Source organism: Daphnia carinata, chromosome 9 (genome assembly GCF_022539665.2).
Source record: "Daphnia carinata strain CSIRO-1 chromosome 9, CSIRO_AGI_Dcar_HiC_V3, whole genome shotgun sequence".
Taxonomy (NCBI): Eukaryota; Metazoa; Arthropoda; class Branchiopoda; order Diplostraca; family Daphniidae; genus Daphnia; species Daphnia carinata.
Genome location: NC_081339.1, coordinates 5,424,873 through 5,439,108, shown reverse-complemented (window position 1 = coordinate 5,439,108; position 14,236 = coordinate 5,424,873). Strand labels below are relative to the sequence as shown.

General features: G+C 42.5%; 5 protein-coding genes across 5 annotated transcripts; 3 read left to right on the top strand and 2 right to left on the bottom strand.

Annotated features, from left to right (window-relative positions):
* Positions 1-60: 60 nt before the first annotated feature.
* Positions 61-4,021, bottom strand: LOC130688587 (glutamate receptor ionotropic, kainate 2-like). The gene is made up of 15 exons (XM_057511577.2): positions 3,810-4,021; positions 3,576-3,731; positions 3,155-3,494; positions 2,943-3,084; positions 2,704-2,874; positions 2,493-2,645; positions 2,215-2,436; positions 1,918-2,124; positions 1,751-1,835; positions 1,554-1,692; positions 1,363-1,500; positions 1,098-1,296; positions 772-1,024; positions 582-697; positions 61-517 (listed from the first exon to the last, which is right to left on the bottom strand). The coding sequence occupies exons 1-15, from the start codon at positions 3,901-3,903 to the stop codon at positions 245-247; spliced, it is 2,688 nt and encodes an 895-aa protein (XP_057367560.1). The 5' UTR covers positions 3,904-4,021; the 3' UTR covers positions 61-244.
* Positions 4,022-4,655: 634 nt separating this feature from the next.
* LOC130688588 (mediator of RNA polymerase II transcription subunit 15-like) lies at positions 4,656-7,697 on the top strand. Its single transcript, XM_057511578.1, has 9 exons — positions 4,656-4,794; positions 4,871-4,958; positions 5,045-5,096; positions 5,166-5,252; positions 5,317-6,626; positions 6,685-6,816; positions 6,883-7,074; positions 7,138-7,297; positions 7,391-7,697. Exons 1-9 carry the CDS (start codon positions 4,739-4,741, stop codon positions 7,576-7,578), a joined length of 2,265 nt encoding a protein of 754 aa, XP_057367561.1. The 5' UTR covers positions 4,656-4,738; the 3' UTR covers positions 7,579-7,697.
* Positions 7,589-8,304, bottom strand: LOC130688603 (tectonic-like complex member MKS1). Its single transcript, XM_057511600.2, has 2 exons — positions 8,073-8,304; positions 7,589-7,982 (listed from the first exon to the last, which is right to left on the bottom strand). Exons 1-2 carry the CDS (start codon positions 8,256-8,258, stop codon positions 7,740-7,742), a joined length of 429 nt encoding a protein of 142 aa, XP_057367583.1. The 5' UTR covers positions 8,259-8,304; the 3' UTR covers positions 7,589-7,739.
* Positions 8,305-8,802: 498 nt separating this feature from the next.
* LOC130688606 (transcription elongation factor SPT4-like) lies at positions 8,803-9,555 on the top strand. The gene is made up of 4 exons (XM_057511603.2): positions 8,803-8,943; positions 9,005-9,111; positions 9,172-9,227; positions 9,288-9,555. Exons 1-4 carry the CDS (start codon positions 8,875-8,877, stop codon positions 9,407-9,409), a joined length of 354 nt encoding a protein of 117 aa, XP_057367586.1. The 5' UTR covers positions 8,803-8,874; the 3' UTR covers positions 9,410-9,555.
* A 303-nt stretch (positions 9,556-9,858) lies between these two features.
* Positions 9,859-14,215, top strand: LOC130688609 (TWiK family of potassium channels protein 18-like). The gene is made up of 11 exons (XM_057511607.2): positions 9,859-10,051; positions 10,117-10,329; positions 10,564-10,760; positions 10,860-10,998; positions 11,079-11,145; positions 11,224-11,348; positions 12,664-12,706; positions 12,807-12,914; positions 13,356-13,620; positions 13,703-13,827; positions 13,907-14,215. The coding sequence occupies exons 3-11, from the start codon at positions 10,614-10,616 to the stop codon at positions 14,037-14,039; spliced, it is 1,152 nt and encodes a 383-aa protein (XP_057367590.1). The 5' UTR covers positions 9,859-10,051; positions 10,117-10,329; positions 10,564-10,613; the 3' UTR covers positions 14,040-14,215.
* The last annotated feature ends 21 nt before the right edge of the window (positions 14,216-14,236 follow it).

Sequence of the window (14,236 nt, the reverse complement as noted above, 5' to 3'; positions counted from 1 at the left end):
CGGCTTGTCTACAAATTGCGATGACGTGCACAACAACTTTGTTTTGAGAACGCGATCGAATGACGGTTATCATTGCATTGTATTTATTCCACTAGTGCTATAGAAAACGCCTGCAATTTTGATAACTCTTTAGTCAATGTTAATGTGTTTGATTTTAAATCATTACAGTTGATCGTAGTACGAACATAAATAGTGAGTCGAAAAGAAGGTCGATCTGACTGGCCAACTGGGGTAGTTTGCGTTTTCAGAGTTTCGACTCGCTACGTGCAACTGACGAACCGTATCGACGTTTGACAGGTTTAGTATTGCCCCTCGTTCGGACGGCCGATCGGAATTCACGCAGCATTCCTTTCCAAAAACTGCCACCCTCTTCATTGATGACATTGCGGGCCTCCCAGGCAAATTCACACAAGCTAATCAACATGGCTATGCCGAGACCTCCAATGAGGACGACAAAGACTCCACCAACATTAGCCAATCCAAGTTCGCTGGCAGCTGAACTGCCACCGCCTTCGTCCTGTATTTACATATTCGTGCAATTTTTTGATTGATGTCCAATTTGTATCAAAGCAGAATTTTACTTTGCAGGCACCTCCACCTCGTTTCTCTTTCCACCATCTGCTTTTCAGAATTAACAGTCGATTCGTTTCCTGCAATTTGAGCACAGCCTGGCTGATTGATGCCCTGTACTTTGATCCTATCAAGACCCGTTAATGAATCAAGGCATTTCTTTTTGTGTGTGACATAAATAGGGGTAAGGTAACGTTGTACCTGGTCGCATAGCGATGCCGTAACCTTTCGAATCAATCATACCACCAACTTGCGTTAAATCACATTTTCTTTCTGTGAAAAATTCGATCGTCGACGATTCCATCAGAAAGGCGTAGAGTCCTTTCGAATCTTGCACACGTTTCACACCTTCCATGTTACTTTTGACGTAGGGGCCAGGCATTAGAGGTGTCGAAGATCGATTATTCGCTTCCATAAACTGCCACATTCGTTGATATGTGGCTATTTTGGCATCCTAGTCATTCATTTCATTTCATAATTTTGTAATGATAGAAATACAGGTGAATGAATGAACGAATGTTACTGACTCTGAAGAATGCCAAGGTAGATCCCGAACCGACAATGCCGTATTTGATTTTCGTCTGTTTGGCCAAATCCTCCACAGAAGAAATTGGAGATTCCACTCGTTCGATGGTCAAGAAAGCGGCCAAGTTGGCAGTGTACGAAGAAATCATGATCATTGTAAAAAACCACCAAATACCCGCAACCATACGAGTCGATGTCGCCCTACAGTTAAACAACGAACCTTCAACAGTGACAATTCCTAACTAAAAAGTGACATTTTCGACGAACCTTGGGGCTAAATCACAACCCTGTTGCATTAGAGATCCGATCGTAAACCAGGTACTGTTCAAAAAATTAAACTGGTTCTCGTACTCCTTTGGATTAGGATCACATGGATGTGGATTAACCCATTCGAGTGGTGTCAACCTATGAATGCTCATGAATTCTTTGTTTCTGTGTTTCTTTGTTTGTTTTTTTACCTGGCCAGAATAAAGAGAGCCAAGGAAATTCCCACATAAGCTGCACACATGTAGATCCAGACCTCGACAGACAAAGGTGACAAGAAAGAAAACAAGCTGGGCGGTTGTTTCTGGGGCTTCTTGTACAGAATACTGATGCCTAATCCATTCCAAGGTTAGTGATGTATCAGCACATTGGAAAATGTATTCATATTAACCTGTGTTCATGAAGGGTAACGAAAAGTCTACAGCCTGCTCACGTTCGTAGGTGATACTCAAATCGGCGATACCCAGATCAGCTTTCTGTAAGTATGGTTTTAGACATTCAATTTACTGACATAAAGTTCGTTTCAACGATCACAGTAGATAAACAAGAGAAACTAACCTCTTCGAGCAACTCACGAATAATGCCGTTCCATTCGCCTGTAACGGGATCAAGTGATCCGTAGTTGGAATCTGCTGCCAATCTTAAAACATATTTGAAACCCAAGAGTTTCGACACTTCGTCGATGACGTCTACCACGAATCCCTCGAATCTATCATTTCCCGTGAGCATATCTGCAGATTCTTTCAACATGAAATAAGGATCGCTCTAACGCAAACGAAAAAAAGAAAAACAATAGGTGCAATTAAACCAGGTAATTCATTATGTTCCATGGGAGTAGTAGTAGTAGCAGCTCACCAGTTTGGACGAAACAATAAATGTTTTGTTGATCAGGTGATCATCCGAAATAACCGTTGCATCAGTTACAGTCGGCCGCGTCACGTTGGCTCCGTCTATCGGATTCCAAGAACTGACAGTCGTCAATCCGTCGGGCGTTAATTCCATGATGCTCAGGTAAAAGAAAGTGCGGTATCCTTGCGTGTCGAATTTGATTAAACCCGTCAGACCTTCCATTTCCACCTAATTATAGTAGATGGCATTAGGAAACGATTTTTCATCTTGAACATTGCACGTACGAGTGTCATGTAATTGATGAGGCTGTTGCCGTGAATCCATGTGTCTATCCCATCGCAATTCAAAGATTTCACTCGGACGTCTTGACTGCGATCTAGTTCAGCCAGGGCTTTGGCGATCATGTGAACGGCATCGTAAGTAAGTGCCGTTTCCGTCTGTGGTACAAAATTGTTGTGTTCATTCGGAATGAAATGTGAAACCCTTTTGAATCACCGTGAACGTGGTTGCATTTGGATTCATCAGAGTGGGATTATAATATCGACTGGTACTGCTGTATGCCTTGGTTAAATTGGCAGCTTTGATCTTGTTGAGATCCACCAATCTCAATCCGGTAATATTAGTGCCACTGTATTTATAATCTTCCAGATCGAGGGTATGGAGATCCTGCAATTTCATCAATTACTCTGAGGCTTTCGGCAACATCAAGTAAAAAGTTATTGTTTATTTCGTACCAGGGATGTAATGAAAAACGAATAGGATGATGTGATCAATCCAACTTGCTGGGCCTGTTTCAAGACGATCGCCAACGTTTCAGCCGAGCAATCCAGCATGATATGGCGTTCGCCTTTGGTATGAATTTCTTTCAAAAATGGCCTGATTCACCGTTAAATCAACTAGGTTAAAATTCGTATTCTAATTCAATTTGAATTGGCTGCACGAAAACCTGAAATTGGTCGTTTCTGGCATTTTTTGTACGTTGATTTTGTAGCCTGATGTGGACGCTTTGATAAGATGCTGGAGTCTCACCATGGAATCTTCTTCTTCATAGAGGATGGTAAAAGTCTTCCAGTTCCATGTACGGATCACATCCACGTAAGCCTGTCCTAAAGCCGTGGGATGCGGATGCAAGTTGATTGCGTACTGTGTCCGACGAAGACGTGTTTGACAGCCAGTATTGACATGCGGAATCTCAAGAGCATCGCAAATCGATTGGACGTGGGAAGATGTCGACAAAGATGAAGGTCCCAGGACAGCCGCCAACCCGTTCCGTAACATCTGACACACTGCAATTGCCAAAATAGATAAGGGAGTATTTCTCACATTATTTCATATTCGTTTAATATTCGTAAAACGTTTCAAGTGACCTTTTCTTGAAGCAAAATGTGAATCGCTGGGCGGTAAGCGTTCGCTCATGGACACCAAATTAGACTTTGGTAGAAATCTTCCATTGTCGTTAATCCGTTCTAAAGCTTGTCGGAAGGCCGATTCGGGCATAGGGTCGGAGCTATCAAACAGTCCTCCTGTTGGTGGTGTTTGGTCATCAAATGTCGAAATTGAATTCAGTGTTTGGAAAAGAATTGTGTCAAATGTGAACTCACCAATCCGAATGACCTCTGGCAGAGCAAAACTCGTTCTAGTGGCCAATGTAAAGACCATTAAAACGAGAAGTAAACATTGTTTCGAATACGCCATGGCTAGAACAGAGCACTTGCATGCTCACTTTATCCAAATACAATTGTATAGCGTCGATGAACGGCGGAACGTCACAGACTAGACAAGAAGACGCACTGCTTTAGTGCAAGGCAACTAATTTAAGACTTTTTTTTAGAGCTCTTTTCCCTGCAAGATGCGCCTCCTACCCAAGCAAATTCTAATAATAAAACTGGCTTAAGTCGCTCCCCAGTTTCGTTTTTTCTCCATGTGATTTGGTTATTCAAAAGAGTATAGTGAACCTGAGATTTCTTTGAGGTTGTATGAATGGGCGTGACGTTTGAGAGTGGGAAGTTGATCTGACGCAACATGGTGACAGTGAACTTTTTACTTTGTTTTAGTCTACCAAGTTTCTTTTTTTCCGTCTTCCTTGACAAGAAAGGATGCGTTCTATGAACACGTTGATTTGTGGGGGAAAATATAGCAGGAAAATGGTTACCAGAAAGGTTAATGCTACTTTGAGATGGAACGATTCGTTTCCAGAAAAGAATCGTACAATTTCATTGGGACTTCAGGTGGGCATCCATTAAGAAATTGGCTTTTTAACGGTGGTTAGCTGGTTCGTTATTGAACCTTTCGTTCTGTCAAAGGATTGATATTACGAAAATTCTTCGTATTTTATTCCTAATTTTTTGTTTGAGTAACATTTTTGTAACTGTTATTTGGTTGTTTTGTAGCCAAGACCACGTTACCATTGCACGCCATCTGGCAACAAGAAAACAAAGCCAGTGGGTAGTTCGCGGTTGACAAGTTTTTTAGTCTGCAAAACTCCAAACTCATCGTTTGCAAAAGGTGTTTCAACAGCAAACAAAAAGAAATGGCTGCAGATGACTGGAAAAGCCCTGGCTTTCGTCAAAATGTGGCAGCTAGAATGTATGCACAAATTTTATCACACAATGTAAGGAAATACGTGTATTATTTGGTAATTTGTTTGTTCATATTCCTATAGCGAGGAAGCCATTAGGCAGTCGGGGAACCCCACAACCAAAACGGCCAGCGAAATGGAAACTCACTTCTTCCAGAGAGCCAATAACAAAGTACAGTAATTCAGAGGTTTTCCTGTGGCCTGCGATGGTTGTGAGTTGTATATGAACATGACACTAATAAATACTTTGTCCTGCAGGAAGATTATTTAAATTACCTTGCCCGTTTACTGATCCACATAAAGGAGCTCAGTATGTAACATAGTATAGAACACCTTTGGTGAATCACATTTGAAATGAATTATTTTATTTGTTTTTAAGGTGCTAAAGCAAGAGCCCAAGGTGGTACAGGAATAGGAGTTGCTGGCCCACAAGGCAACATTCAATCAAACAACCAACAGCAACAAGGTATGTGAATATTGAATGCTACACATAACTGAACAATAATTTAAAATGTCTTTTTTCTTAAAAGTGGGTAACATTTCTCAACCTCAGATGATGAACCACATGAACGTGAGGCCACAAATGATGCAAAACATGGGGATGGATCAGCAGCAAATGAATCAAATGGCCCCCAATCAACAACAAATGAATCAGATGGCTCCAAATCAACAACAGCAAATGAATCAGATGGCGCCCAATCAACAACAGCAAATAAATCAGCAGCAGCACCAACAGATGAATCAGCAGTTAGCTGCCAATCAGCAACAAATGAATCAGATGGTGATGAATCAGCAACAGCAGAATCCACAGCAACAGATGAACCAACAACAAATGAATCAAATGGGTGTTAATCAGCAACAACAGAATCAACAGCAGCAACAGCAAATGAACCAGTTTAATCCCAACAACCCCAATATGAACATTAGTAATCCATTGATGCAACAACTTGGTGCTCCAAACCAACAGCAGCAACAACAACAACCGCAGGGAACTGCAGTAAATAACCCGAGTTCGGCACTCATCAGCCAACTCAATCAAAATCAGCAACAACAAAACATGGGGCCAATGAGTGGCGGCATGCCTCGACCAAGATTCGCTGGTCCTCCCGGTGTTACGGCCACTGCCAAGATGACCCCTCAGCAACAACAGCAACAACAAGCTCAGCAACAGCAACAAATGCTCAATCAGCAGATGATGATGCAACAACGCAAGCAACAAGCTGAAATGATTCAGAACCCATCGACTCCACAACAATTTGCCGGCCCTGGCGTGCCTTCCCCTGCTCAACAACAGCAACAACCTATGCAATCAATGCAGCAACAGCAGCCCATGTCTTCGGGGATGACGAGCCATATGAGCGCTCCTTCCCCAGCCTATGTCCATTCACCTGGCAACGTTCAATTAGTTTCTTCACCAGCTGCTGCAGGACGAATGGGAGGCCCGCAACAACAACAACAACAACAACAGCAAAGAAGTTTGGGCAGTCTGCTACCTCCACCGTCGCCATCGATGATGAACGTCCCCACTCCGGGTGGGGGAGGGATGTTGCACACTCCACAGGGCGCTGGAATGGGGGGAATGGCAATGGCTGGACAGGGAGGCGGAATGGGCGCATCCGGTGCTGGAACCGAAGAACAAATGTACTTGGAGAAAGTAAGGCAGTTGAGCCGATTCATCGAGCCATTGACACGTCTTATCGGTCGATTCGGCGACGACGATTCCGAGAAATTGAGCAAAATGAAGATCATGCTGGACATTCTTTCTAACCCGTCGAAAAGGATGCCGATGGATACTCTACTGAAATGCGAGGCCGTCCTCGAAAAAATGGATTTCAAAAGGGTAAGTAATTTCTTTTGATATTTTCTAAATGTGTCTGTACTCAATGATCTTCTACTAGAGTGAATCGGGCAGTGTGGCACCTCCCTCAGTAGCTTCCGTGCCAAGTTTGGGTGTGGCTGTTCCTACCGCCAAAGACAATCCACCAGCTGCCACTCCACTGCTCTCCCTATTGGAAACGATAGCTAACCAGGTGTGTTACCTAAAGACTTGCGCGCGATTGGGAAACGCTCGATTAACGTGATCTCTGTTGTCATAGGCGCGATCTCCTTACATCAATCACACTCTGCAGCGAACTTTCGCGCCCGCTGTCAATTCCTTAATTGGTTGCGACATTGCAGCTCCACCAGCGTCCAAACGACGGCACTTTGACTCTGCCGACGATGACAGGGCTGATGAATTGATGGATACCATCGAGAGAGAAGTCGCCAACTTGTATCCCCGTTTCAAGGTTTGCACGAAAATTCTTCCTGCTTTCCCACGTTGCCTTTCTATAATGGGTCTTTGGCTTTAGGTGGATATGGACCAAATGCATCTGATGGGATCGCAGGAATTACACCTGATCTGTCGTCTCGAAGACAAATATTTGCCTTCAGTTCCGGCTTTACGTATCGTAGTGCCACGTGACTACCCACGAATGGCACCATTTTGTGACAGCCAGCAGCCTGACTATGGTATAGAGAGAAAGCAACCACATAAAAAATGCAGCAGTCCGCCGTAATGATAAAACAAACAAAAAAATTCTTTTTGTTTTTACGTTTTTCTAGACGTCAGTGCGTTCACTCGGGCCGTCTTGCAGGGTTTGAGCGATCGGTTGCGCCACATGCCGCATCGCTACACCGTCAGCCAAATTTTGAATTGCTGGGAAATGGCTCTCCGCCACGCTTGCAAGCCCACCAGCAACAATGCAAATAACAGGGACGTTAACTCCCTAACTGTCGCTTTGGGAGTTTGAACAAAAGCACAATACTTTCGCTGTGTTTTATTCCTCGACGCGAAGAGGTATATATCTAAAAAACTACAATTTCAGCTTTTGCGAATCGTGGGACACAATAAATCTTTTCTTGGCTCGTGTCCATCCTGATATAGCTTCATACCGCGCTAATATCTGCAGTGTTATCTCAAAAGTGCATCGTGAGCAGCTTTTAATCTCTGCTTGGCTCTGTGGTACGTTTGGATCACCTCCTCTACGGCGTTGCTCGTTGCTGACGGTCTGTGTAGGTTGATGGATGTCTGAATTTGCTCCTGTTCCAGCACATTCCGACCTCTTTGGATCATCGTATCAAACCGTACCTGAACGGAGCCTGACGTCTCCGTGCTGAACGGAAAACGACCCAAAACTGTCGTATCGTTATTACCCTGTCATGAAGCGTAATTAACGATATGATGATTATCGTGGGACACATTGCACACGTACAGTGTGTCTTTTTTAAAGAGAAAGTTGTTTACATCATCAGGAAATCCAGCGTACTTGATGTTTTCAATCTGTGGAGCTAAGCCCAGAAAATATTCACGAAGTTGAAGGCTGGTATCTGTTACGTGAGGGCGCCAAGTCGGCACATCATCTGTGTAGCAGCCTGGAGTAAACGGGACGTGCGTGAAACCATAGCCCACGGATTTCTGTCTGTTCCACATGTTCACGTCATAAACTTCGAAGAGAAGTAGTAGAGGAGTTGGAATGAGCTCAGCAGCAGAAGCATCAGAGTGCCAAGACTTTGACACATCTAGCGTGAAGCGGTGTCCAAAGTGGTTGCTAGAATCATTTCTAGCACGAGATTGATGGGTGACACCGCGGACATTCTTCGGTTCAGCTAATACACAATCTAATTATAGAAAATAGTTCGGTTTTAGCATTTTTCTTGTGTGGATCGATAGGCATGCCGATATAGGCACTAAACGGAATTTTAAAAGCAACCAATTATTACCTGCTGTTGCATCCACCAGATACCGGATGTACACATGGCTGCAGTCATGAAATTCCTTGGCGGTATCTATAGTCACATTTATAACATGGCGTATGCAATCGGGTTTGATATTTTCGACGAAGATATTGTTGCTTGCTGCCATAACTTTTCTCGAACCCATTTCAATCATTAAAATACTGAGCTTTTGTTTGTTTTCTTTTTACAAGTTGTTATGGCAACGTAGCGCCCCTGCTGGCTAGTTTTGAGAGCGAAAGGATAGCAGACGTTGTTTCCTCCAAACGTTTCTTTAAAAAAAGCGTTCAGTTTGGCGCCTTAAACAAGCAAAAATGTCTGTCGACATTGTTCCTAAAGATCTTCGTAACAATAGAGCTTGCCTCGTGTGCTCGTTGATAAAGGTGATGTCTTTTACTTTCATAAATCCCATGAACGTTTTAACAGCATGTGTGTGAAAGGTAGACGTTTGACCAATTTGAATTTGACGGATGCGAGAATTGCGACGAGTTTCTTCGTATGAAAAATAACAAGGACAACATTTATGACTGCACCAGCACCAACTTTGATGGGTAAGTGCAATTATTTAAACCTGTTGAGTATTTCTGTTCAATTTTTGAACTTTTCCCCAGAATGGTTGCACTGATGAGCCCCGAGGATAGTTGGGTGGCCAAATGGCAAAGAATTAGTGAGTTGGACAAAGTCAGTGTGCTTTCACCAATATTAACTGTTGTTTAAAACTTTACAGACAGGAAGGTTAAGGGTGTTTATGCAATTTCCGTGTCTGGGCGACTACCTGAGACATTCATTAGAGAGCTGAAGTCTAGAGGCATTACTTACAGATCCCGAGACACAAGCCAACGCCAATAATTCTCATTTTATTCACCTACCATATTTTTTTTTTTTTACACTAATTTTTTTTTCCATTCAATGAACAACTTGTATTCACACTATCTGATGCTATTATGTCATCATGGTATCTCTTGGGACAAATACACCTGAGCTTGCCTGACGAACATATTATGCATGTAAACACATTTGAATAATCGCCGTTCTTGCATCGTCAGAACGTCCTCGTTAGGTATAATAAAGTTTTTAATGTTTTTGTTAATTTATTTCTTATTTTTAAAGTTGAAGAGCAGTTCGCATCATCACCCCGTCAAACAAATCTAGACAACAGCAATGTAATTTGTGTTATCTAAGGGATCTGGATAACTGGGCACGTACCCAAAAGTCAGCATTGACCTTAGTGTTATCATAAGTTATTTCGTTCGCAGATACGAATTGCAAAAACTGATCTCGCCTTAATGTCTGACGATTTTATTCTCATTCCACAGGTCTTGTCTTTAAGTCACGGACGAACGAGCATCAAAAATCGCAGACATGGACTTGATGAAGTGTGATAAATGCGTCAATAGAGCGCTCCCAGCGACATGTTGTTGGCATCTTTTCGGGCAGTGATGCAGACTTTTCCAGCGTCTTCTTTTCGTCATCGATAGCACTAAAAACACAGTATGAAAAGCAAAAGACAAAAAGAAAGATAAAGAATTGGTAACTAATAAAAACATCAAACTTAGAGGCAACCAACCAAAGGACGGGTGAGGTAGGTAGGGTGTAGGTAGCCAATCAGAAAGGCTTCGTCGTTGCGGACAGCGTGAACGGCTGCCAAATACTTTGATGCAACGCCGAAAGTAAAATTAAACTTCCTCCACCACCCCTGGCAGGAGAGCTACCGTATCCCGCCTCGTCACACGGTGAGCCCTTTCTTAGTTGTGAGGACACGTCAGGAGGTATTTTTCCCCCCTATGATATGTATCTCCGTCAGTTCACATCGAGCGGTGTGAGAGCAAGTACCTCCATCGCTCGGTCTCACCTGATTTGTTTTTAATTTAAGAAAACCAAATGGCTCTGTGATTATTTGGTGTGTTCCATTTGAACAACTGTGCGCGAGTGTTCTCTGATATTATTAGTGAGCTTGTGTTTAATCGTTGATATACATCTTCAATTCTTGTGGTGCTGTGCAGAGACGGAAGAATATTGATGTTCGGCTCCGGTTCCAGTACTACCAATCGCCATGCATTCGACGTACGTCAAAATGGCCATGGATCGCCAACGGGCGGAGCTCCGGAACCGAAGACACCGTCGGCTAAGAACAGCCATGGCGTTCCAAAACAAAGTGAAAGATTGCTGCCGGAAGGTCACCGCCTTCTTCTTTACGCAAGTACGTCCATGTGAGACTTGGTGTCTTCCTTGTCAAAAGGACAAATTGTTTTTTTGTTTTTTTTTTTCATATGAAATGATTTTTGTTGGAGATGATTAGATCGGAGTTTGTGGACTTATTGTCGGATACACAATAGTTGGCGCCTTCATGTTTATCGCCTTAGAAGCGGAAGCCAGACATCCTTTGACACAGGAAGTCATTATTCGACGCCGATCCTGCGTCGACTACCTGTGGAACAGTAACTCCATCTCTTGATTCTGCATTATCGTTGGATCATTATGATTTTTTTCTTTACTCGTTTTGATCGATTTGACGTAGTTACTCATCACCTCAATGTCCTGAATTACGACCAATGGCGCCAGGACGTCAATCGCACCGTTTTCGAGTAATTTTTTAAAAATCTTTTTATGGAACAGTTTTTAAGATTAGCCTTGTAATATGGATTTTTTTTGTTTCGTCAAAGGTATCAAACGCACATGGTGCGTCACATCCGGCGAGGTTACGACGGTACCGACGAAAATCCCTTATTAATGCGCTGGACCATTCCGGCCGCTTTAATGTATTGCATCACCATTTACACGACCATCGGTATGCCAACAATTTGCCACGTCACATTAGCGACAGCATTTTTCGATAGTGAATTACTGCCGCCATGTCAACTGGCGGTTGTTGCAACAAGCCGAAAAAAGACTAATTCAATTTTCTCGATTAAGTGGGGCAACCGATTGTTAATCAACATTTCCATGCGTCGCGAATAAGAGAAAAAAAAAAAAAAAAAAAAAGCTCTCAGCGTAGTGGGTTGCAGAACTTTGTGTGGCACGCTGCCATGTCGCGTTAAGGCCAACTGCGGGGCCGGGATAAATGTCATGCGAAAGAGATAAAACTCTGTGCCACTATCCCGCCTGAAGACGTTCAAGATTTTTTCGCACTCATTACAGAACTGAAAAAAAAAACGCCCCAGTCCGGTAGAATTTCTTTTTAAAAATTCGTTCATTTTTTTCGTGTTTTCCAGGCGTTGGTCTAGTCAGAAAAAAAAAAAGAAGTTAATCTTGTAAGTCTTTGTAAAAAAAAAAAATAAAAAAGGGTAAAGTAAATAGCAAAAACAAGTTCCGGGGTTTATTGTTTATCGTAGGATCTCATGTTTGGTGCGACGAATGCTGTCAAAATGCCTCCTGGTATACAATTCCCTATTTTCTTTCGTATTTTTAAAAAGGAGTGTCTGTTTAGTTCTCGTTCCTGCGCTGAAATTCGCGATCAAGTTCAGACTAGCGAATGCGAGAGAAGTAAAAAAAACAAAACAATTATTTTTTAAACGTCGACGATGCCATAGACTTTTTGCTTGGGCTCGTGTCGTCCTAGAACAAACAAGAGAAGATTAAATGTGTTTGCCGCTGTTTCTTTTAGAAACTATATTGTTTGTTTTTTTTTTTGTTTTGTTTTTTTCAAGCGAATTGTTTTACTTGTGCCCAGGCAGAATCGATTCATCCGCCCGGGATGTAATCCGACGTCAAAGGGAACCATTGATTTTTTTTTTTTTTCCCCCTCTTCAATCGAATTACGTGCAGTGCAGAATGGCTGCCGGTACTATTTTCTGTTTCAAGTTTCTATCTCGGCTTTGCTATATTCTAACCGAGAGAATTTAGATAGATATATTCTATTTTCAGTCGGGCCCGTGTGTGCGTGTGTGTTGCGTTTCTATGAGAAAAGTCGGGATCGAAAGAGGACGGGGGGCGAATAGCAGGGCTACAGATGAAAGTTTATTTAAAGGCCCTGGCGCACGCCCTATGGTCAATGTTGTCGTCTAGCAGACGTGCTCCGAGTCAATGGATGTACGAAGAGAGGCAAACGGATGCTACTAATAAGTGCGATATTATTAACAGACATGTTGTTGGTGTTGTTTCAGGTTACGGTAATTTGACACCGAGAACAGCTGGCGGCAAACTAGCCGTAAGCAAACAAACATCAAGATTCACAAAAATTCCCCTTTCTTTAACGTCCACATTTGTCTTTTTTTTTTTTTGTGTTTATGCCATGAAAAATAAAACACACCGTTTTTTACGCCCTCGTCGGCATCCCGTTGATGCTCCTCTACATGGCCAACGTCGGCGATATTTTGGCGACGTCATTCAAATTTACCTACCAGAAAATGTGCAAGTAAGGTTCCTCCTCTTTTCGTTTGTCTTTGTCTATGTGTGAGTGGGCGTTCATTGGCAGATGGTGATTGATTCGAAAAGAATAAGTCTGCAAGTAAGCGGTAGCCGAGGACGTAGCTAATGGGTTTGGCAACATGGCTGTGACTAACTTTCATTTTCCTTTTCTTTTTCCAAACTCTGGCCATCGTCTATATTTGTTTGGATAACGGGGGGAAAAAAATGGGGGGTTTGACTACCACGTGCTACGCGTTTATTTCGTGATTTACGACGTTTAACAATCGTCGGCTAAGCTCCTAGACGACAGCTCGCTTTAATGTTTATGCACACACTGAATAGTAACATCATTCATCTGATGTTTGTGGAATGTTTATCAACGTAGAAAGTTTCGAGTTGCATATTCAACGTGATTTGATCATTCAATTACTCATTTCTGTGCTTTCAGGTGCCCCAAACGACGGAGGAGGGGTCAATTGACGTCGACAAATGAACTCGAAGTTGCGATTCAACAGCCGCCCAAAGAGAAGCGAAAGAAACCGAAAGGCAATAGCGCCATTGAGCCAGCCATGGCTGTATCGGTCGTTCCGGTGGAAACTGAAGCGGAATTAGGTCCGAATGTTTTCGAGCCGCAAACTGTTTCCGTCACCAGTTGTTTGGTCGTCATCAGCAGTTTCGTCATCGGCGGCGCCATCCTCTTCAGCATCTGGGAGGTAATATCGCTGGAATCTTTTGCCTTGCTTTTCTTTTTTTTGAAATTGATTTTATTTTATTTTTTTCCCCCGATTTCTTCAGGATTGGGGCTATGTGGATGGCTCCTATTTCTGTTTTACTAGTTTATTAACGATCGGTTTCGGGGATTTCGTTCCCGGTCAGACGATTGCCCATTCGCAAGACGCCGTCGACAGTAAACTCATCATGTAAATAACTCAAGTTTTTTTTCCTTTTCTTTTCTTAAAGATAAATTGTTATCAAAAATCGTTCGTTTGACGTTCCCAGTTGCGCCGTTTATCTTTTGCTGGGCATGGCTTTACTGGCCATGTGTTTCAATCTGATGCAAGAGTCTGTTTTCATGAAAATCAAACGACTAGGACGCCGGCTTGGCTTACTCAGAGACAGAGTTGCATCCTGATACACAATAATAACACTGCCGTCTATTTATTGGATTTTTTTTTTTAAAGCTATCTTTATATACATATATTTAATCTTTTTTTTTGTTTTTTTTCGTCATATGTTGTTGTTGTTGAAAATGTATTTATAACAATTTCCATATGTGCCACGTTGCAATATATCAAAGGACACTGTTAACACACGGAATAGAAAGAAACA